The sequence below is a fragment of the Aotus nancymaae genome, unplaced genomic scaffold, assembly GCF_030222135.1.
Source record: "Aotus nancymaae isolate 86718 unplaced genomic scaffold, 86718_ANA_hifiasm-v0.15.2.pri h1tg000041l, whole genome shotgun sequence".
NCBI classification, from domain to species: Eukaryota; Metazoa; Chordata; class Mammalia; order Primates; family Aotidae; genus Aotus; species Aotus nancymaae.
In genome coordinates this window covers 25,116,497-25,140,683 of record NW_026988455.1, presented here as the reverse complement: position 1 = coordinate 25,140,683, position 24,187 = coordinate 25,116,497, and the positions used below count along the sequence as shown (strand labels likewise).

The 24,187-nt window shown below is 49.3% G+C and overlaps 2 protein-coding genes and 1 pseudogene across 2 annotated transcripts in view; 2 read left to right on the top strand and 1 right to left on the bottom strand.

The window, feature by feature from the left end:
- Positions 1–24,187, bottom strand: part of LOC135268679 (zinc finger protein 169-like) — a 69,643-nt gene that overhangs the window by 5,979 nt on the left and 39,477 nt on the right. The window contains exons 2-3 of the mRNA XM_064361607.1: positions 5,333–5,528; positions 109–294 (exon numbers count right to left, since the gene is read on the bottom strand). The gene's annotated coding sequence lies outside the window, so the exon portion shown is untranslated. The remainder of the gene's footprint in view (positions 1–108; positions 295–5,332; positions 5,529–24,187) is intronic.
- On the top strand, positions 5,498–6,197 carry LOC135268680 (splicing factor U2AF 35 kDa subunit-like; annotated as a pseudogene).
- On the top strand, positions 15,243–24,033 carry LOC105725176 (NUT family member 2G-like). The gene is made up of 7 exons (XM_021671896.2): positions 15,243–15,258; positions 17,619–18,312; positions 20,142–20,270; positions 21,250–21,344; positions 21,810–22,099; positions 22,574–22,690; positions 24,028–24,033. The coding sequence occupies exons 1-7, from the start codon at positions 15,243–15,245 to the stop codon at positions 24,031–24,033; spliced, it is 1,347 nt and encodes a 448-aa protein (XP_021527571.2).

The window sequence follows — 24,187 nt, the reverse complement described above, 5'->3', positions numbered from 1 at the left end:
TGAGCCACCATACCCGGCCGCCATGTTATTTTTGTAAAAATAAGATTAAAAAGGATATTTTTTAAATCTCGGGGTTGAACACTCGGGGGTGGTCAGCAGTTCACTCACCAGTGCTTGTGGGCTTTGTTCTCTCCCTGGAAAGGGATGGAGAATTCCATGTCCAAAGGGAGCCTCTGCCATCCACAGTTCTGAGCTTCAACTCACTAGGACTTCTTTCAAACTTGTGTGATGAGGAGACTCTGATGTTGGCCTCAGTTCCCAGGCTGAACTCAGCAGATCAGCCCATGAAAACTTCTGTATTGAGACAAAAGGATTGGAACTGTCGGAAAGCAACACCTATTGTCCTGGTCTTGACACCAAGGAAGAGGACAGATGACAAAGAAACTGAAGACAGGTGGTGGAGAGAGGTATAACATTCCAGCCCCTCAATCTAGAAATGCTAGCAGGACCAACAACAGCTTCATAGACCAGGCTGGGCACGGTGGCTCATGCCTGTAGTCCTAGAACTTTAGGAGGCGAGGCGAGTGGATTACCTGAGGTCAGGAGCTCGAGACCAGCCTGGCCAACATAGTGAAACCTTGTCTCTACTGAAAATACAAAAATTAGCAGAGGTTGCAGTGAGCCAAGATCGCGCCACTGAGCTCCAGCCTGGGTGACAGAGTGAGACTCCATCTCAAAAAACAAAAACAAAAACAAAAAATAGGCCCAGGGTCAGAATCCCCCGGTGAAGATTCTTCATAAGAAAAAAGACAGGATTGTAACTCATCAACAGCTGCAGGGCAGGCCATGGGGAAAGAACAAAAATTTTCCAAATAATCAAAATTAGAACTAACTTTTCAGGTCCCAGCTTGCTTTTTAAATCTCAAGCTAATCAGAACTTTGCCAGGGCCAAATTTAGTGAGCCTCCATCACCAAGTGTTCTTCCCAAACCACCAAGCTGTTTCCTTTAATTCTTCAGATAAGGTAATAATGACATTTTAACTTAAAACCTTACTTAAAGTAGAGGAACAAAATAAGATAAAGTACTAATGTTTACATTAAGCTACGTTTACAGATAATTGTCAATTGGTCTAAAACAAATTCACCAATGGATTAATGTATTTGTGTAGAACTGTAAATTAATGTAAAAAATATAACTGACTTCATCTCATTTGTTTTATGTGTTAGGTGCACTGTGATGTAATGATAGCATCAGTGCAACTTAAAGTAACTAGATTAATAATTGTACTATTGTGTAACACTATTACGTGTTCTCAAATAATTTTTCTTTTTTGGACATAGTCTTGCTCTATCACCCAGGCTGGAAGTTCAGTGGTGCAATCTCAGCTCACCACAACCTCTGCCTCCCAGGTTCAAGTGATTCTTGTGCCTCAGCCTCCTGAGTAGTTGGGATTATAGGTGTATGCCACCATGCCCGGCTAATTTTTGTATTTTTAGTAGAGACGGGGTTTCACCATGTTGGCCAGGCTGGTCTCAAACTCCTGACCTCAAGTGATCCACCTGCCTTGGCCTCCCAAAGTGCCAGGATTACAGGTATGAGCCACTGCACCCAGCCTCAAATGAATAACTTTTAAGTGAAACCATTCAACTTTAGATTTGGAGACTGGCAAGGGAATCAATGTTCTATTGAATGTTGGAGGAAAATAGTAATATACAATTATTATTCAGGGACAGTAGGATGTTGAAAATGAATCACATTATAAACATCTACATAAGACACAGGATTGAGAAGTAGGTAAACTTCTGAAAGTTCAGAATACTAGCATCACTTAAATCAGTAATATGCCAACAACCTGATGAAATCCGGTCTCTACTAAAAATACAAAAAATTTGCCAAGTGTGGTGGCATTCACCTGTAATCCCAGTTACTCGGGAGGCTGAGGCAGGAGAATTGCTTGAGCCCAGGTGACAGAGGTTGTAGTAAGCCAAGATCATGCCACTGAACTCCAGCCCGGATGACAGAGCAAGACTCTGTCTTAAATAAATAAATAAGATGTAAACTCCTGCATAATATCTTGATAACATGTTTTTACCAACTCTAAGGGTAAATGCTAAATATGTTAACCCAATAGCAAGTAAAATAAAATGTGGGTCAATTTAAAATTTTTGGCTAGTGCAGTGGCTCATGCTTGTAATCCCAGTACTTAGAGGCCACGGCAGTTGGATCAGCTAAGGTCAGGAGTTCAAGACCAGCCTGGCCAACATGGTGAAACCCTGTCTCTACTAAAAATTTAAAAATTAGCTGGGCATGGTGGCACACACCTGTAATCCCAGGTACTCGGGAGGCTGAGACAGGAGAATCACTTGAACCCGGATGCCAGAGGTTGCAGTGAGCCAAGATTGTGCCACTGCACTCCAGCCTGGACAACAAAGCAAGGCTCAAAAAAAAAAAAAAAACTAAACAAATAAAATAAAAATTTTAATTGTTAATGCTGTTTTCTAATTTGGCACCTTTTAAATGTTTATAAGCAGATGGCTGAGTTGTATTTTTCTACATAAATTCAGATGAAATAATATTGTCCAAACTAAATACTGATATTCTAAAGTTTATAAAGTATTTAATGTCCATAATATGTATTTGAAGCAGGAATTTTTTAAACCCCCATCATGCCCCCAACTACAGAAGAAACTCAAATCTCCTCTTTAAATCCTGTCTCCCTCTTGTCCTCCAAGAGGCTGTCAGGTTTGAGAAGTGGCAGGGACTGGCTGGAAGGGCACTCACTCCTGCCATAGCCTCCACATCTGGAGAACCCACGCATCCAAGGAGCTGGGGGACAGAGATAAAGCTGGTGAGACCCTTGCCCTCTGCTAGGCTGTGGAGAGAGCAGGCCTTTCAGGATATCCAGGCAGGCTGGGGTTGTGGCCAGAGAGTACAGGCATCTGTACCAGCTCTGGTCCAGGCACCATCCCAAGGCTGCCAGCCAGCCCTGCAGGGGGAGCATGTTCCAAAGTGTTGAATTCCAGAATCCATCGGAAATTATAAGGCCAATTAAATGCCCTCAGTTTAGAGCTCTGGTGAGGCTTAAAGAGCTCCTTCAATCCCAATGACTTTTTGCAACTTATTGTCCCCAGAAATTTCCCAGTGCCTATCACTGTGAGTGGGAGGGAGCAAGGTCTTGGCCTCTCCTCCAAGTCGCTGAGGAGTGACCGTCTTAGTGTCCCAAAGCAGGGACTGGACCGAATCCCACTCAAGACCAGAAAACCAGGGGAATGTAGAACCTAAGGCAGCTGCTGGTTCCCTGGGGACACAGCCTGGGGAGGGTGTCCTGGCTGACAGCCTGCCTCAGGGACATCTGCTCACAGGTCCCTGGAAGCTGTCATCATCTTTTTCAGAATCTGTCAGGTTGCCATGCACCCCTAAACAAACAAGACACCCATTCTGCGAGTCTCTCCAGCTCCATTGCCCTTTGGAGGTTGCTAGTGACAGGAAGAAAAGAATGCCTTCCTTGAGTTTTCCTATTCAAATGCTTATCGGCCTTGCACCCTGTGCCATAAACTTGTAAAATAAGATACCGAGATGTCCAGACATGATGGACTCTCTGTGCCTATTAGAGGAGCTCCAATTTTCTTTTCTTTTCTTTTTTTTTTTTTTTGAGACAGGATCTCACTCTGTCACCCAGGCTGAAATGCAGTGGTGCAATCTCAGTTCACTGCAACCTTCAACCTCCATCTCCTGGGTTCAAGCAATTCTCCCACCTCAGCCTCCCGAGTAGGTGGGATTACAGGTGCACACCACCACACTCAGCTACTTTTTTGTATTTTCAGTAGAGATGGGGTTTCACCATGTTGGCCAGGCTGATCTCAAACTCCTGACCTCAAGTCAGAACTCCACCTCGGCCTTCCAAAGTGCTGACATCACAGGCATAAGCCACTGCACCCAGCCAGAGCTCTACATTTAAAAGCAGAATGCTGTGGCCATAACAGGATGAGAAAGAGTACACCTTGGTTTCTCAACAAGCAGCTCTTGACAAACATCCTGCTTTACAGCTCTGAGCCAGAAAAGTTTTAGTAACCACAGCCAGGATAAACTGCAGCCAGAAAGCTACTCTTCGAAACCTACCCAACTCTGTCTCCCATCCCACCCCCACCCCCCAAAATGAACAGCTGACAAAGACTTTTGGTTTGGGGCTTGAAACCCTCCCAATCAGGGCTGGATTATTTGACCAATCAGAAATGAAGTAGTTTTAATCCTTCATCAGCATAAACAGACTAAGACTATGGGCTAGAAATGTTATTTAAGCCAGACCCTCCCTTCGTTCTTTGAAGAGGACACTTTCATTTGTACTGAAAGGCTGTGCCTCCCAAGTCTGTGAATGTTTTTTATGGAAAGTAAAGTTCTCCCTTTTTCCTCTGCTGATCTCATGGTCTTTTGTTAGCCCCCACTAGGCCTTTCTAAACAGGGCCACAGCAGGAAGGTCTGATAATGGTGAAAGGTGACTGAGATAGGGCCCACCTTGCATATTTTTAGAAGCCTTAGCAATAATAATATAATCCAACCTCCTCATGTGACAGATAAAGAAACTGAGGCTTACTGGAGTGATGGGCCAGGCACGGGTGGCATACTAGCTTCAGTCCACAAAGACAGCCCTGATAAAGCCTGGAGAAGTTTGTTAGGAGGGTTTCCCACCTAATTTCCATCCACCTAGCTATTAATGCCTGGAAAATTGTAGTTTCTACCTATCTTGAATGAAGACCTGTATATAAGCTCCGTGTCTATGTGTGTGTGTGTGTGTGTATTTGCTGTATACAGACTTTGCATTCTTTCTGACATAGCATTACATGGTGAGCTTTTCCCAGTGTCATGCAGGAGGCTCTCGAATATGTTTGTAGGAAGAATGCCAAACAGTCTTTGAAAAACCTCAGCTTGAAGAGCCATCCCATATTCAACTGATACAGTTGAATGTGTCTCACAAGTCCTATTGCTATGCCTTTAGGTTTTTTAAATCAGTTTTACCTGTCAAAAAAGTGCTGCTGAGAACATCCCTGTTAAGTCTTTGCATTTCTGACTCTTTATAAGTGATTCCTAGTACTAGACTTGTCACATTAAAGACCACAGATCTTTTGGTGCACAGTGCTTAGTTGCCTACTAAGAGGACTGTGCTAGTCTATACATCTAGAGGAATGAGGGTGCTCACTTTCCTTCCTTGCTGGTGAGGCTGACAATTTGTTATGAGAGGAGGAAAGTGACACAGTCCATATGCAGCTAGATGGTGGTCACGTGGTGTATTCTAGGGGCATCACGTTCTTTGCTTGTGCCACTGGCCCATTGTGCTTGGCATCTCCAGTACACCCAGCACCATGCATGTTGCTGACTCAGTGAATGTGTTCTTACCTCGCGTCCCATCTCTCATCCCAACTCCCATAGGTCACAGCCCGATCTATCTCTGGGGCTGTCATTTTTCCATTCCTCTTCAGTGGAAAACAGGAAGACACGTCATGTGCGGGCATCGGCAGGGTTGGCAGTGACCACAGCAATGTCTGAGGCGGCGGGTGGGAAATGGTGGAGTATCTGGCCTCCATCTTCCGCACTGGAAAGATAATGTCAACTGTTCATTTTATTTCAAAATTGGAGCATGTCGTCACGGAGACAGGTGCTCTCGGTTGCACAATAAACCGACATTTAGCCAGACCATCTTAATTCAAAACATCTTTCGTAATCCCCAAAACAGCGCACAGAAGGCTGACGGCTCACACTGTGCAGTGAGCGACGTTGAGATGCAGGAACATTGTGATGAATGTTTTGAGCAAGTTTTTACAGACGTGGAGGAGAAGTATGGGGAAGCTGAGGAGATGAACGTCTGTGATAACCTGCGCGACCACCTGGTGGGGAACGTGTCCGTCAAGTTTCGCCTTGAGGAAGATGAGGAAAAGGCTATGATTGACTGGAATAACTGTTGGCTTACGGTCCGCCGATCCAGGCCGAGCGGTCGCCGCCATGAGGGACTTCAGAGAAGCCTGTTGCCGTCAGCACGAGAAGGGAGAACGCACGTGGGGCGGCCTCTGCAACTTCATGCATTTGAAACCCGTTTCCAGAGAGCTGCGGTGGGAGCTGTACGGGCGCGGTCGCAAGAAGCATAGAGCAAGATCTCGGTCCCGTGAGGTCGTTCCCGTGGTCGTGGCGGTGGCGGTGGCGGCGGCGGCGGACAGGAGCATGACAGGAGGCGTGGAGAGACTGTGAAAGATCTGCGCGATTCTGAGCCATGCCATTTTTACCTTATATCTGCTAGAAAGCGTTGTAGTTGATTGACCAAACTAGTTCATAAAGGGATTTTTTTAAAAAAAACAACCAAACACAAAGATGGGTTTCTGAATAAAATTTGTAGTGATAACAGAAAAACAAGCAAACCAGGAAGATACACACGCTGCTAGCACCAGGCATAATGACATCATGGTGTTCTCCTTCCTGTCTTTGCTTTCCCATTTGTCCTTTTGCTTTGTGTCCTTCCCAGTGCTGTCATATGCCCTGGGTGGCTGCTGTCACTTTTACTTGGGGATGTTTTGGTTCCATATAAAGGACAATAAAGGGAAGGGCAGATCTCATCTTTCCTGCACTCATCCATTTATTTATTCATTCAACAAATATGTCTTTTGCCACCTATTGTATATGGGCCAGTATGCTTATTGGAGACGTAGAAGGAAATAGTATTGGTATGAGTATCTGACAGTGCTGGACATGCACTAAATGACAAGCACTGCATTCAGGATAAAATTACATACATGATCGTATTTAATACTTACCACAGCCCAGCCAGATAAGTACTGTTATTTCCCCCATTTTAAAGGTAAGGGAAGTGATACCTACAGAAGTTAAAGGTCACAGTTGATTAACTGGTGAAACCTAGATCTCAATCCAGGCCATCAGCATTCAAAGGTAGTTTCCACAAAGGCAGGGAGTATTCCAGGAAGAAGGGGTGTCATTTCTGAATGGCCTTGATAGGGCTTGTTAAAGAAACGCTAAGAAAGTGAATGTGGCCAGGGCACAGAGTTCTCAAAATTGTACCTACAGTATTTGTGATTGTACCTCTATCATAATGTGAATGGCTTCTCCTAATCTCAGCCTGCTCTGTGTTTTGCTTGGGTACAAACTCAACTGTGACTTTAGGGCTAAAGCACTGAGCCTCCTGCAGGCTCCACTAAAGTCCTAAGCATCTGTCTACTTTGATGACTTTGTCCACTGGAATTGCCAACTTTCCAGTGTTCCAGAAGGACACTCTAAGGGCCCATGAAGAGCTCCATCAACATCATGGATGCTACTTTACTTTGACCCCAGTTGTTTATCCAGAGTTTCAAATATCCCTTTATACACTTTTTTTTAAAACTATGATAAGTGAATAGTTATCATCAGATACAGATTCAGGTAGGGAAAAGAAATACGAGCCGAAAAACTAACTCAGGAGGTCTCTAAATCCCATTAATAATAAGGCTCCACAGTAAAATGACAGAACTGTGTTCTGTTGGTATTCATTATTCCCAATGAGAGCACTGCTCTGCCCACAATCTGCATTCTAATGTTTCTTCTCATGAACGGCTTTACGATTTTGCCAAGTCACCTAGATACTCACTCCCATGTTACAGGGGTTATGAGGACAAATGAAATAAAGCAGTGGTTCTCAAACTTTCATACAGATTCCTGGTCCCCTCCCTAGACTTTCTGATTCAATTCATTCTACTTTCTATGTGATGGTCTGTCTTCTACTTTGTCCTAGTCTATTTTAAAATTTTGTTAGAAACTGGTTCAAATTATTTAAAGAAGGCCAGGCACAGTGGCTCAGGCCTGTAATCCCAGCGCTTTGGGAGGTGAGGCCAGCAGATCACTTGAGGTCAGGAGCTCCAGACTAGCCTGGCCAACATGGTATACTATAATACACAATAAAAGATGGCTGTTACAATTACAACTTTGGGGATGTGTAACCACACTTAATAACCACATGAAAAAAGACACTGTGAAGAAACACATGTTACTGCTGACCAGTAGCAGAGGTCATTGTTCCTTAGGAGCTGGTCCACCATGCCCTCCACTGGGCACAGCTGGGCACTGCTCTGTAAATGAGGGGAGTGTCTTTCACATCACCAAGTACTAATCAATAACCTTATCACATACCTCTATACATATAAATTCAATTCTCTATCCTGTATAAACACAGAACCCCATCTCTCTATCAGAGACACACATACGACATTCCCAGAATACATAACCCTAATAACCACTTACTAAAAAATACAAGCACATAGCCCCACAAAACATTCATCCAAACTGCCATGCCCTTGAACACACACACACTCAATACTCATGTAGTTCTCTACATGCCCTAAATATACCCACAATTAACTAACACCACAAATATGTAAACATGCCACTTCATATCCCCAAATACACATACAGTTCCACAATACCTGCACATATATAACCACACTTCCAAATGCTCACACAAAAATAACTCCTCCATCTTCCAAGACACAAGAATCATACAAACTCCACCTCACAACTGCACACATTCATCCTACCAGTCCCCCAAAAGTCATGGATCTTCCCTCACACATTGAAATAGCCATATACAACCCCTGAAAATCATGAGAAGAAACACACAAAATCATACAACATGTCCTGAGCACACAAAGGGCCTTCCTACATTCCCCAAACAGAGCGTACATTCACAAAAATATAGACACAAGCACTTTCTCTATTATTGCCCATGTGCACATTATAATTCTTCCAAATATTCCAAACATTAGATACATACAAATCCCCAACAATCATTTGAGAAAACACATCTTCACAACCTAAATCACAAATATCTAACCCCAGTTCTTCTGGCATACATATACTACATCTCATATCTTCCAAATATAAACACTAGCTCCTACACACTCGTGGGTAACACCCCCCATGGGCACCGAGGCAGGAGAGCTGTGCAAACCCCAGGCACAATTAGTGTCTGAAGAATATCTTAGTTTATAGTGTTATTACTCAGCTATTTCCTTTATATAATCCTTCTTATATAATCATATATTAGTTTATAGAATTAGTGCCTGAAGTATAACTTAGCTTACATATATCTAGCTTGTATAATCATACTTAATACTTATATCTAACATACTTAGTTCTATGTAATCTTTCTATATAATCATATAGGTATTGTAGTCGGAGCTGTACTGATGCATTTAGTGCTGATTTATGTAATCTTTCCATATAACCATATAGTAGTTCGTAGTGGGAGGAATGCCTAGAGCAGTCACAGAACAGAAGCAAGTACATGGGAAAACAGCCAGACCAGGACAAGAACCAAAGACCCAGGCGGTGGCGTCCCTGCCTGAAAGGACATACACTGCATGGCAGGCTTAGAGAAAGAGGCTCTCCTCCTGATAAAGGAGCTGTAGTACCTTGCATCCAGTTCCTGTGGGAAGTAGGCCTCAGGCCTGAGATCCAGGAAATAATCAAGGGAGAAGAACCCCTCTGGTGTGACCAGTCACGGCAGCTGTACACCCTGTCAGACTTTTCTCACTTCTGGGCTAGATCAAATCATCCTCCCATAAATATCTTAAGAGAGAAGAACAAGCCTGTCAGCTCCCACTGCATTGGCTTACAGTATCCTTCTATTAGAAATCCTTTGAAGTCTCCAGCCCCCAGATAAGACATGTTGTGCACAACATCTGTTGCACATGACACCTGTTGCACACAGCCCACCTCCTTACCTTGGTGACCTAATGGGGGTGGACTCCTTTTCTGTACATGACCCTCTACTACTGTGCATGGCACAGTCCCCTACTGCACACTGCCCACCTCTCTGCCCAGGTGACATAATGGGGTGGCCCCCTCACTTGTGACTCATGTGATTATGTATGCCCTATCACTAAGCCTATAGATGATGACCTCACTCATGGCCCTTCCCCCTGCTTGTACCTAATAAATAAGGACACTTCTGGGCATTCAGGGCCCCCATTGGTCTCCACTCATAGGTGGCTTGGCCCCCAGGTCAAGATGCCCTTCACCAGTTCTTCAGTGTCCTGTCTCTTTACTTCTCAGATCCTGCACTTCAGCACAGCATAAGGGACACCCCACGACCCTATTGGGGGCCCAACAGCCCTACACACACTCTCACAAAAACAGTTATGAATAGTTATGAAGAATTTTTTTTTTTTTTTCAGACAGTCTCGCTCTGTTGCCCAGACTGAAGTACAGTGGAGTGATCTCCGCTCACTGCAACTTTCACCTCCTGGGTTCAAGCAATTCTCCTTGCTCAGCCTCCCGAGTAGCTGGGACTATAGGTGCATGCCACCATACCTGGCTAATTTTTGTATTTTTAGTAGAGATGGGGTTTCTCCATGTTGGCCAGGCTGGTCTTGAACTCCTGACCTCAAGTGATCTGCCCACCTTGGCTTCCCAAAGTGCTGGGATTACAGGTGTGAGCCACTGTGCCCAGCCCAATTATTACCTTCTTTAATCTGCAATCTCCACACAGACACCACCAACCCACAAATGTGAATACATATTAGATTCTCACCAGTTAAATACATTTCAAATTCCAATCTAAGAAGTCATATAAACACATTTTTCACATACACGCAACCACCCCACAAATCTCATATTCCCCCAAATCCAAAACAAACTTTTCTTACATTCTCAAGTACACACACTCCAACTGCCCAAGAAGACACACACATGTGTGCAGTAAATTTTAGATATAATACATGTGTAGCCTACAATTTACAAATAATAATATGCACTACTTTTTATTATAAATTTCACGTAAGTAAGTGATTCTCGTAGAAGTTTTTGACTTTGGCCACACTCTTGCATCCACAACCAACTTGTGCTACCAAGTGAACGGACTATGACTAAAGACCTGTTCTTCCACTTTGCAGCTGCTCGTATCATTGACAAATGAGCATATTGGAATATGCATGCTGGGTGATCATTCTGATTAAGTCAACAAGCTTCACAACTCATTCAATGAGGATGTCCGTGAGAACATCACTGATTTTACCAGGACAAGAGCTACTTCTTTGCTGAACTGCATCACGGTTTCAACTGCTGGGGTTTTCCTCAAGCTCTTGCATTGTTCAAAATGTGAGAGGCACACACTGGTGACCAGCAGGGGCATGACCAGAAGGTGATTACCTTCTAATCACACATAGCTTTATTTTTAGGTAATACCACAGATGATGCCATGAGAGCAAAGGCCATTGGGTAACCGCCATTTCTGCTCACACTGCGCATCTCCCTGCCCCAACCACCGGCAACGGATGCTGGGAGCCATTGAGGGCACCTGCCACGTGCTGGAACCCCACCCGCCTCCAGGCTCGCGTGCAGGTCAGGGCAGGCCTGGAACCCGCCATTGGAGGGCCCTGCAGGAGCTCTGCAAATGGAGGGACATGGCACCTGGGAGCTTCCTGGGGCCAGGTGATGCCTCCTCATTGGAACCTCCATGACCGTCCCTCTGAGAAACCAGTGCGTCCAAAACGACCACTCCTAATTTTCAGTAATACAAACCTGCAGTCCATACACACAGCTAACAGCCTCGCTGAAAGGTTTACCTTTGGAGGGTTTATCCTAAATCAAATTATCCTCAGATTGAAAAGTCTTGCATTCTCTTTGGATTGCATTTATTTCATTCCTGCTCATGCCTTTCAAAATAATAGCATGCCCTATTTTCCCACTCAGTCTGGGGTTCCATTAAAGAACATTTCTGGCAAAGAATTTTAGACCTGAAAAAACACTCCAAAAGATGTTTTCTTCTGACTCCACTCCCAGAGTTTTTCCTACTGCATTTAAATGATTTCTAGAAATGTTTTTGTTATAGCTCTGATCAATTTCAGTAGACAAAGCAGCAGATAGTAAGGGAATAATTCCTCACTCCCCCACACCCCACTCTGCAACATAGTTGCAATTAAAGTTGGCAAAAAAAAACTAGTAGAGAAGCAACTCACTGACTTGAATTTGTAATAGAAGAAACTTTATTAGTCAGATCCTTTCTGCTCATTTGCAGGTTCCTATTGTTCCTGGCTCCACCTGGTGAAAGTGAAGAGTCTTCATGTCTACGTTGGTCCAGAGCCTCAAGTGCAGAAACTGAGAGCTCTGTAAGACACAGCATGGACCCACCATTCCTCTACCTACCTTCTGTTATTGGGTGGAAGAGCATCTGTCTTCTGAAATGAGATCCATGCTCTGAGATGTTCTTTCTCAGCAGTCAGTGTGGCCCAGGACTCCCTGTGGTCATGCTCAGAGAGCAGGGGCCAGAGGACTTTTAGCCACCACCTCCCATGGCCAGTCTTCACAAATTACCTTTGGCTAATTTGATTGTCTCTCCTCCTGGGATCTAGGACTTCAAACACATACAGAGGGGGTTGCAGAAGTCAGACAAGACACTGTTCCACGGTATACTTTTTGTATCAGTGGCTCAGAAAAAGACTAATTCAAATCCAGTATCAAAGCTGTGTGTGAGAATCTTGAGAAAGCGTCAGCTGACTGACTTGACAAAGGGAGGAAACAACCAAGAATTCTGCCCTTCTTCAGTGCCTGAGTAGGAGATTTTCCCTCTACATCCCTCTGAGATGAAGTTATTGATGGAAAATCATTGAAGGTTGCCCCGTGATAAAAGATCAAGTCCTCAGAAAGGTCTCCAAAGTGGTTATTTTGTTTTTGTTTTAATTCATTAAGTTTACCATGATTTTGCTTGAATTGCTGTCCATTGATCTCAGCTAAGATCGAGGTGAGCTGCACGGTGGAAGAGGGCTGCATGTAAGAAGGCAGCTCTGTCTCAGAGGACAAAAGGCCTGGGTGCACCCAGACAGGCAGGCACTGCGTGGAGGTCGCTCCCCTCCCAGTGGCCACTTTGGAGGCATTTCATAGAAATGCTCAAGGACCATTTAGGTTTAGAGTTGGGACCAAACCGAGAACCCATGAGGAATATTGGAGAGGAGTTAGGAAATGAGTTTCTCACACAACTGGAGCAAGGAGGGGGGAACCCTGGGCTTGAGACCTGCAATCCGCTGCCCTCCCTGCAGTGTGGCCCCAGTTATGTTTTCCTGCAACTCTGCCTGCATGAGTCCAGTTGTCTTTGGAAGGGACAAATGCTTCATAAGTGCCAACAGGGAGTGTTTCAGGAAATGATCACAGTGTGCACCCCTCCATCTGAAAGCTTCTTCCCTTCCCCAACTCCCATCAGTGCAAAATTACTGTGGCCCAGCAGAGAGTGACGTGTGTGTGTCAGATTTTGTTGCTGTGCTCTCAGTACTCCCCACTCCTCATCTCCTCTGATCAGTTTCCTAACACTCCTCCTGTTCACAGCACATAACATGAGTGCTCTTTCCTGCCATTTTGATGCTGATAAATGGTCAGTGATTCTCAGTGTGAAAATGAGAATGAAGCAACTTTTTTGTTAAAGACAGGCTACAATAATTCCTGTGCTGAGAACCACATTCGATGACACTGAATTCCAAAGAGCAAGGCTGTATGCTGAAGACAAGGCCAGCAGTGAGCAGAGAGAGGCCTGCCAGGATTCTGACATGCACAGGGGTGCATGGGAATGGGGATGAGACATTGATGGAGAGCATCCTGGCTTGTCTCAGAATGGACATGGGTAGTGGATTCCTAACTCCTGGAGAAAGCAGAGCTCTAGGAATTATAAGCCGCTTTATGTTAGGAAAGAAAAAGATGGTGTTATGTCTTCCTGTCCCTTACATCTGGGCCTACTGCCACTAAACCTAGAAGCTGAGAAGGATATAACGGTGACTCCAGACTTCACTGCATCAAATCAGCCTGCTATTTTTTCTACAATGGTTGTGTTTAGTGGTGTAGCCAAGATTCACACTTGAGTCTCCTTACTGTAAGTTCTCACTCTTACAGTGAAGACTTAACAATAATCACTTAATATGTTACACTTTTTTGGGAAGAGTCACCAGATAAAGTTCAAGATCCCAGTGAGTTGTGAATAACACAGATGAAGGATAAACAGATTTGTTGTAAAAGTATACTCTAAATATATGGATCACAAGTACAATAAAAACTAATTTACTGTTTACTTTGAATTCAAATTCAATTTGGTATTCCTTATTCATACTTGCTAAATTCTGCCACTCTTCTTCCATGCATTTTTAATTTTGAAAAAAATGTTACAATGTCTCATTCTAGCAATTTACCTGAGGAAATAAAGACAAGAACCACATTACTGACACAAACATAGTCACTGCAAATAACAGAAAGATGAAACATATTAATATATTAATTTTTACCCAAAAAAACCTGAAAGCATTTTTAGACAGCAAAAATAGCTTCATTATGCTTTTGTTTGCATAATATATCTCTGGAAAGATGAAAAAGAATCAGAAGACCCATTTGCTCCAAGAATGAAAATGTTGTGGACAGGGAAAAAGGTGGGAGGAAGACGGGTCACTGCCTATTTCACTGTCCACAATTTGAATTTAGAATCATGCAAAAGTGTTGATTGGTTAAATTAAAATCATTTGAAAGATTAAAAAATAAACTTTTAATACCAGCACAATACGCTGGGAAACAAAATGAAAGGCTTTCTGGCCTCATAGCCACTCTTTCCCGGACTGAAGCTTTCCAGCAAAGGAGTTGGGAAGTAAGGCCGGCCTGCTGGTGTGGACAGATTCCAGCAACATACATGACCTGGGAGCACAAGGACGGCTTCCATAACAATGATGAGCACACAGCCACCTAATAGCCTGGATCCTCTGAACCAGGCACAGGATCCAGACATGGATCGTCTGACAAACACAGGGGTTCTTAGGAAGTGTCCTAAATTGTGTTTAGGAAGTGCAGCCCCTGTTGAAATTCATCAAGAGTGGGAAAGAGCCCAAGTGGGAAGGAGCATGGGTTGAGGGGCACAAAAGTAGGTCTGTTGATAAAGAATGGAAGTAAAGGGGACATCAGGTTGAAGCTTTGTGCTGTGAGTCAGAAGGACAATTTAAAAGTTGCCTGAAGAGGTGCATGCTGTCTGTGTTGCTGCCCTCCAGCTGGAAATGAACCTCAGCTCTTGCCTATTGGCTGGAGCCCTTCACAGAATGTCCCTCACCGCTACCAGTACCTGCTGCAGCGCCCCTCCCCCTCTGCAGAATGTCTGGGGTCCTGGGTTCTAAACTTCCTTACTTTCAGATTTTAACTGATCTACCTGAACTCAGGAGAATCTGTTGAGGCAGGTCACTCTCTGGGTCCTGTCCTTGACTTTTCTCACTGTGGAAACTGCCAGACAGTGGTGTTAGGCACCAAGCCTGAGGGGATGGCTTCAAATGGAGGTGAGTCTGTAGGGACAGGGGCATTATCCAAGTCTCTGCCATGTTTCAAATCCTTGGGAATTCAAATTTCACACTGCCCCAGGGGACAGTTGATAGGGCTGATGTCAAGGAGGGAGGGAGCACTGGATGTCCCCAAAGACATCATACCTAGGGAGGGTCATGGCACCCTGAGTCTGTGGTTAGGGAGGACGGCTCCTTAGAGGTGGACCAAGGTGCCTGGGGGAATACACCATATAGGGGAAAGGATGGAGTGGATGTATTGATTCTTTCTAGAGGGGGACAGGTCATGTCACTGCGTGTTTGTAGGGAGTGGTGGGATGGTGTTGTGCTTGTGGCCCAGGGAGGATGACAGGCAAGCCTGAGCCCTGTGTTGTGTCTTCAGGCTCCTGGAAGGTGCCCTTCCATAGTGTTCAGAGGGATTTGGACTGGAGTTTTCTAGATCTTAGGAAGGAGTGGGGAGAAGTGGTCTCAGCCAGAAAACTGTTGGGTGGGTTGTCTGTGACAGAACACGCAGTGACAGCCTCTGGGTGGGCGAGGCTGGGCGCTACTGTAACTGCCGCAGCCTCTCAGCTCCCTCCCCAGGGGTGGCTTCTCCATCAGTTCAGGTGGCTGTTGGCTCTGATTTAACAGGGGTGGGGGGAGTTGGGGAAGTTCAGGCAACACGGCCTGGGCTTCCCAGGTTGTTCTGAATTGTTCATCCTTTTGTGGAAGCCCAGGTCTTCAGACCCACTTCCTCTTATCTGCTAGCTCATGGCCTGTCCTCTGCACTTTGTGTTACTATGGAGATGAAGGATTTGCTTCTATTCCATGTCTACTACCTCATGAATGGGGACAGGTGTGGACTCTTGTTGGTTCTCAGTGGAAGGATCTGGAAAGACTGGTTTCCTATTCAGTAGAGGAGGAGGGTAACACACAAATAGGAAGACGGTCCTCTTATTATTATTATTATTATTCAAGTTAGGATGTGTGTCCTGACTGATGAGGTGCATATGCTGTATCCTTTATCCCCCTTGACTGGAGACTGCATGAGGTCCTAGTGAACAGGGATGAGCTCCAGACAAAGTTGCCCGCCTGGCCCATGGCCCAAGAACCTCTGGTTCTTGGTTGGTCACTATGTTCAGTTATTGGGAGCTCAAAGGAAAAGGACCAGAGGTGGGCTCATTGTCCCACGAACTAGTGTAACACGACCAGCAGCTGTGAAAATCCCTGGACACCTCCCCTGACAGCCCCACTGCTCACTGCTTGCTGGCTGCGCCCTAATCGTGTGCCGCTGTTGCTGGCTGCGCAATGACAGTATCTCAGGGAACGCCACCACTGCTTCTCAGACCTGCTCCCTGGGAACAGAGCTTCCTGAGTGGCAGCCAGGACCACCGACCACTGAGGAAAGGGTGGGCCTAATCTGACCCCTGTGTAGCACTTGCTGTGCATGGTGCCAGGACAATCACTTGCAGGCTGGGCGTGACGCGTACCGGTTATCTTCAGGGTTCACAGCGTGCTGGCTTGGGAGAGATTTCCATCCAGTGGTTTTCTTTCAGTGTTTCTTTTTTGAGACAGATTCTTCCTCTTTCACCCAGGCTAGAATGCACTGGTGCAATCTTGGCTCACTGCTGTCTTTGCCTTCTGGTTCAAGCAATACTCCTGCCTCAGCCTCCTGAGTAGCTGTGATTACAGGCATGCGCCACCACACTCAGCTGAGTTTTGTATTTTAGTAGAGACATGGTTTCACCATGTTGACCAAGCTGGTCTTGAACTCCTGACGTCAGGTGATCCACCCACCTTGGCCTCCCAAACTGCTGGGATTACAGGCATGACCCACCACACCCAGTCTATCCAGTGGCTTTCTCTTGTTGTGCTGAGTTAGGAAAGAAAGGGCTTTACAAGAGCTTCAGGAAAAGGAAGGCTGAAGAGGAGATGGGGCCATAGTATTAGGAAGCTTCTGGCTTCCTCTAGGCCTTCTGAGTGCGGAGCACTGCCCTGGAGGAGGCCCCTCACCTGCTGCTGAGCATGCTGAGGGCCTCCAAGCTGGCGAGAGATTCATCCTGACCCATGGCTTGGGAGATGACTGTAAGGCTGGTAAGGTCTGCCAGGGATGCCCGTGGGAGACCCTCAGAGGCAGCGAAGGCTTGGCTGTTGCTTCTTGGCAGACAGGGGTCAGGGAGTCTAGAGGAGCCAGGGCCAGGCTCTCTAGTGAAGCGACCCTCCCGTGAGGTCACCGAGCATCCGATGCACACACAGGGACACTTGCAAGCTGCAGTTTCCCTGTCACAGGCCCTCAGCTGTTGGGACACCCCTCTGATTCCCAGTGACTACTGCGGACCTGCAGACCCCAGCTCATTCACCTCTTTCCTTTATCTCCACAGCATGCCCAGGGCTGGAACTGGGTGTGACCGAGAATCCTGGCACCTCCATGCCAGCGTTCACGACTCTGCCCTTCGCCACACCTGCTCCCGGCCCAGCACACGGGCCGCCCCTCGTGACTGCAGGGGTTCCTCCAGGTGGCCCTCCAGTGCTGTCTGCCTTCCCCAGGACCCCTGTGGTGGCAGGACAGGATGGCCGAGGCCCAAATTGGGCTAGGGCTTCCAACGTCCTTGTCCACATGAGGACAGAAGTGGGGCCTGTGAGGGCTCCTCAGGCACAGACCTTGCTCCTAAGTCAGGCCCCCCTCGTCTGGCAGGCTCCAGGCACCCTCTGCGAGGGCGTCGCATGTCCACCTCCCCAACCCCTGGCAGCTGCCCCTGTGGTGCCCGCTATGGCTGCCCAGGTCTTTGGGGGCACCAAGGCCTGCGAGGGAGGCTGGCCCCAGGGCCTTCCTCCTCCAGCACCACCGGCTCCCCAGCCAGCCCCCATGATGCCTCCAGGGAACGCTGGGCCATGGCCACAAGGGGCTCATGGAGAGGGCAGCCTGGCTCCCTCCCAGGCCAAGGCCCCCCCGGACGACTCCTGCAACACCAAGAGCGCATATGAGAATTTCCGACTCTGGCAGCACTACAAGCCCCTGGCCCGGAGGCACCTTCCCCAGAGTCCCGACACCGAGGCACTTTCCTGCTTCTTCATGTGAGTGTCCTCGGGGCACCAGAGCTCATCCTGCAGCTCACCCATAAAGAGGCTGCTGGATGGAAGGGAGGTCACGCTGTTCAGGGGAGCTTGCAGGGTGGTGCTGAAGGCAATGGGTTGAGCTATGGAAGGGCACATTTTCAGCAACATTAATCTGGCTGCCTCTCAGGACAGACTCTCAGGGGCCTCATCTTGCCTGACCCTCACTGTCCTGTGAGTCCAGCCAATCCTTACTTTCAATCATTTTCATGACAATGTTTACAGAACACCCAGGTCAGAGAGGGTTCCTGGTCCAACATGAGCCACAGGTTGGGTTTAGGTCTTTGAGTGAACCCCAGTGCCTCCCCTTGACCTGAGTGGTGAAGGCCAGGGGCACATCACATGGGGCTGGGGTGGGAGCTGCAGGAACCTGGCACACACCCACTATTCTGCCAAGGTCCCGCTGGCACAGCGGTGGTGGAGCCTGCACAGGGAATGGTCTTGGGCCCCGCACTAGGGTCAGTGCTGGGCAGGTATTTGCAGCTTCACCCTCAATCCCTCCTAGAAAAAGGGATGATGATGCTTCATTCAGAGGATGGTGAAGAGGTGACTTGAGCTCACATATGACGCACACAACACAGTGCCCGGCACATGCTGTGACACATTACATGATAGCAGTTATGATTACTGTTCCTATTGCTATCATTATCAGAACTAGGCCATCTAGGACAGCGCTCCCCAAAGCTACAGGCTCTGGTGATGGCTCTGAGTGCACCACGAGCCCAGCAGCCCAGGGCCGTGGACTGTGGTGACTGAGGCAGCAATGCCAGCATCTGGGAGAGTTTGTCGATTCAGTCCCAGTCCTGCCTCTCTCCATCCTGCAGTGCCTCTGTGACGCTGTGTCCCCTGCTGATGAGCAAACCCATACTCCACGGGAGCTTGAGCACATCTACCATGCAATATACTGATCACTCCCCTAGGCAAGTCCCCTGCCCAGTGTGTAGGTGTAAGGAGGCCCCATCTTTGCTCCCAAAAATCTTGCCGCCCCTGCATCCTGGAACTGGTTGCCTTCCCCCTTGGAGCTGAGTCCCGGTGCACTGGGGACCCTGATTCTCAGAATGGAGCCACCCCAGGCTCACAGGCTCCACATGCAGTGGGCTTGGACGATGCTCTGCTTTGGTTCTGATTTCCGCTCCTCTCCAGGACCCTGAGGCTGCGTCCCCAGGGACTGCCTTGCTCCAGAGTCCCGAGGAAGCTGGTTAAATGCTCAGTCCTGGGGCCCTGGAACCTGCACAGTGAACCCTCGCTCCCCGGTCATTCTTTGTGTGCACTGTCTTAGTCAACTCGGGCTCTGCCATAACAAATCCTATAGACTGGGTGCTTTATCAGGACACATTCATGTATCCCAGCTCCAGAGGCCGGAAGTCCCAGGCTGAGAGGGAGAGCCCTGGTGTCTCCTCCTGCCCTTATCAGGACTCAGATGCCATGATGGGAACCCACCCACATGACCTGCTTTAACCCCGATTGACTCCAAGAATGGACACACCGGGGCTGAGGGCTTCAGCACAGGAATGCTGGGGACACGCATGTTTCACCCACAGTACTGAGTTCACTTGTCAACACTGTAACACTGAGGACTCAAGGGGCAGTCGGGGATGCCACCTGGTGGCTTGTGTTGATGTTTGATATTGGGGGTGTGTCCTGGAGGCTAAGGAGCCCACCTTGGGGAGAACAGGACAGGGACACATGGCAGGACACGTGTGGGGAGGACAGGGGCCGGGTGTTGGGACCAGGTGGGCTTGGGATGGAGGGTGGGCTTGTGGACTGGGACTGACTGCACTGCCTTACAGCCCAGTTCTCCGATCCCTGGCCCAGCGGAATCCCAGCATGACCCTGGAGGAGGGACTGTGGTGGGCCGTGCAGGAATGGCAGCACACGAGCAACTTTGACCGGATGATCTATTATGAGATAGCGGGAAAGTGAGTCTGGGGTGCAGGGCAGAGCCCACATGGCAGGGTGAGAGAGGGTGACAGAGGCCCGGTGGCCATGGTGGCTTTTCAGGATGGAGCATGAGGAGGATGTGGACAAACACAGGCCCTCCTGGGCCTCTGGCTCCCTCAGGAAGCTGCTCCTCCCTTCTAGGGTGCTCTGGGGTCTCTATCCTCCCCTGGTGGGAAGCCACGCCCTGCCTGGCCTGGGGCCAACCCCTGCCTGATGCTGGGGGTCATGGAGGGAGCAGCCAGCATCACAGCCCAAAGGAGATCACTGCCAGCTGTGGGGATGGGGAAAAGGGGCGCTGGTGACTATAGACAGAGCAGGGTGCACTCTCCTCACAGCAGTGGCCAGAAGTCAGTTTTCACCCTTCCCAGCCTGGCCAGGATTGGAGAAACCTGTGCTGGGTCAGAGGAGACCTGCATCCAGGACACCATGAGACCCATCTCTGGCCTGCCTGCCTTTCCTCCTCAAAGTCCCCTCTGTTAAGACAGACAGACAGCAGCCTCAGGGGAAAGGGGCCCTGTCTTCTGGGGCCAGCTTTTGCTTCCTCCTGAGCAGGGGTCTCCCAGGCCTCATCTTCCTGGGTTATCCTTCAGGGACCCACAGTCCCAACCTCAGGACTCCTGCATCTGGCCAACATTCCTGACACCTTCTGCCATAAACCCCACCCCTGGCCAGCTGAAGCCTGGAGGAAGGGTCCCCCTGGTGCCCTCCAGGGCCTCGTGGCCCTGACTTGAGTCGGGAAGCCCTGTTGATGCCATGGGCTCTGCAGGGGCCGGGTGAGGGAGGGTGAGCCCAGAACTCTGGGAGCAGCTCCCTCCTGGGATGGGGGGATGGGCCCCAGGGAGGGCCTGGATAGCCCGCCCGAGGCACTCCTTCCCATCCCTACCATCGGCTGCTGCCTGGTCCTGGGGGCAGGGGGACTGGACCCTCTCAGCATGGCCTGCACCTTCTTCACCCCAGGTTCCTGGAGTTTGAGGCTGAGGAAGAGATGCAGATTCAGAAGTCGAGGCTTGAACATCAAGGACCATCGGCCCCTGAGGTGGTCAAGCAGCCAGGTACAGCTTCCCACATTCCCACAGGAGCCACAGCAAAGGCCAGAGGGGCCAAGGGAGGCCACTCTCCCCACACCCCATGCCTTCCTTCAAGAGAGGGATTTGTTCCTTCCAACAAGACAGCTCAGGGGAGCTGGGGGGCTGGGCAGCCCGTGGTCATGAAGTGGGTATTCACCTGGTCACGTTTCCTAGCTACTCTCTCCCTTCCTCATTCCAAAACTCAACATACAATCTGCCCAGGAAGCAGGGATGAGCGGGTAGAGTACTCAGCTTATCGGTGGCTCCAAACTTCCTCCAAAACGATGCTGTCTCACATGTGCCCCTCCTGCGGCGTCTCCTCTGGGGGCACTGTGGTTCAGGTGGTCCTGACCCAGCTGAGACCTACTTCATGTCCCCGAGCCCTGCCCTCCCCTGTGTGGTGCAGGCAGGAGGAGCAGCCCTCACCATCCTCCTCCCTCCCTGCCTCAGTGTACCTTCCCAGCAAGGCTAGCCTCAAGGCCCCGCCTGCCTGCCTGCCACCACCCAGGCCCCAGCAGCCAGTGGAGACCAAGGCCCCTGAGGAGATCCCCCCTGAAGTGGTGCAGGAGTATATAGACATCATGGAGGACCTGCTGGGGCCTCCCATTGGGGCCACGGGGCAGCTCACGGGACAAAGGGAAGAGGGCGAAGTGGAGCAGGAAGAGGACGGGATGCTTTCAGACCCCAACCTCCTGAGCTACATTGATGATCTGTGCTCCCAGGAAGACTTTGTCACCAAGGTGGGCTGGCCTGAAGTGCTGGGGTCTGCAGGATTCTGGGTGGGGGGCACTCACAGGTCCTTGGAATTAAGCTCTGTTCCTTAGCTACTCTGCAGGGGGTGGATGTGTGTGTTTCCATGGATTTGAGTGTCTGTGTATGTGATTGTGTGTGTCTGTGTGTTTGTGTCTGTGATTTGTTACTGTGTGTCTATGTGGGTGTGAGTGTGGCGTGTGTATGTTACTTGTGTCTGTGTCTTTTCCTGTGTCATCTGTGGGTCTGCTTGTGTGTCTGTGTGTGGATTGTGTGTCTCTGTCTGCATGTGTGTATGTTACCAGGTCTGTGGTCTGTGTGTGTAGCTGTGGTTGCCGTGATATGAGACAGCTCCAGAAGGGTGGGGACGGGGCACTCCCTGCTTTCTGCATCTCCTCCAGGTGTCCTTGGCTCCAGGTTACTCCCTGCCCGGGAAGCTCATGCCGTCTTCCTTCTGTTTCCAGGTGGAGGCCGTCATTCACCCCCGATTCCTGGAAGAATTGCTTTCCCCAGATCCACAGATGGATTTATTGGCCCTAAGCCAGGAGCTGGAGCAGGAGGAAGGACTCACCCTTGCCCAGGTAAAGCAGGGAGGGAGGGGAACCCAGGTACCCTGGGGGCAGGAGGGACCCAGCACACAAGCCCCGCCTGATTGCCTACCCCACCCTGCGGGGATGCCCGGCTTCTTGAGGAGCCACTCGGAGGTGGGGAGGTGCAGGTTCAGATGGAGCAGGATGGAGAGGAGCCAGGGAGGGGAGTCAGGATGCAAACTGCAGTGAGGCCCAGTGGGATGCCCGGCAGAGCCACACCCTCTGTCTTTGACACGAAGCCCAGCTGCCTCAGGCTTCCCTGCCTGCCACCCAAGTGCCCTGGTCTCCACCGCCCTGGGCCCTGCTCACACGTAGGGCAGTGCCAGTAAGTGCCCCCTTTCCTCCCACAGGTAGCAGAGAAGCGCTGCCTATCCCTGAAGGAGGAACGGTGTGCGAGGGCAGCCCCTAGTCATGACACCGCCCAGCTGGACTCAATGTCTTCTGAGTCTGCAGCGGGCCAAGAAGCAGAGAGAGATGTCTCTGGCCCCCAACAAGGGGGGAGCATGGAAACCTGCCCACCCCAGACAGCTGACCGGGACCCTCAGGGACGAGGCAGTGCGTGCACTGGCATAAGCAGGTCCATAAACCCTGTTGTCCTTTTGGAGAGACTAGATTCCAGCAGGCTGAGTGCTGCCCGGCCAGACTCTCCTCCCCAGGACCACAGACCCACCCCCCAGAGGGCTTCCCGGGACCCTCAGGGACGAGGCAGAGCACACACTGGGATGGCCAGGTCCATAAACCCTGTTGTCCTTTTGGAGAGGCTGGATTCCATCAGGCTGAGGGCTGCCCAGCCCAGAGCCTCTGGGGTACAATCCCTGGCTTGGGGGATGTGTGGCCCCTCACAGTCCCAAAAGAGAAAGGGTGATCCCTTGCCCTCTAAGGGGAACAAAAAGCAGCACTGTAGCCACTAGAGGGACAGGGCAGGCTCTCTGGTGCCAATCCTCAAGGGTGGGGCTCTCAACTCTCGGACCCAAATGGCACCAGGTGACCCAAAGCAAAGACTTCTCCCCCAGTGCTGATCTTGCTGGGCATTAGCTTTGGAGGGTGGGGGAGGGAGGGGAGGGAGAGAAAGGGAGAGCAAGGGGAGGAAGAGTGTGGCTGAATGGGAAGGGAGGATCTAGGGGGAGGGGGTAGGAGGTGTGGAGCAACATCTTAGAGGCCTCCTGTGTAAATAAAAATATAGTGTTGTTGGAAATGCTCTCGGGGCTGCTGCCTCTGTCCTCAGGGCTGTGCTGCTCAGTGGAGGGGGGTCTGTGAAGGAGTACAGAGGGACCGGGAGATGCCAAGCACTGGGGACCCACGGGGGCCAGCCCCACTCATTCCTCCAGGTGTAAGGTGCCCCATTAGATGCTCCAGGGACTGACAGATGCTGAGGAAGCCCTGATCCCTCCCACCACCCACTCACAAGCCCCCGCCTGCTTTAGTTATCAGCATCCCTGGAAAATCCTGGGATGGAGAGAGCTGGCTGGCTCTTGTTCTGCCCAGTGG

Coding starts and splice junctions, on each gene's coding strand:
- LOC105725176 (XM_021671896.2), top strand. Junction 20,271..21,249: donor TATTATGAGATAGCGGGAAA/GTGAGTCTGGGG, acceptor TCTTCACCCCAG/GTTCCTGGAGTTTGAGGCTG. Junction 22,100..22,573: donor AGGAAGACTTTGTCACCAAG/GTGGGCTGGCCT, acceptor TTCTGTTTCCAG/GTGGAGGCCGTCATTCACCC.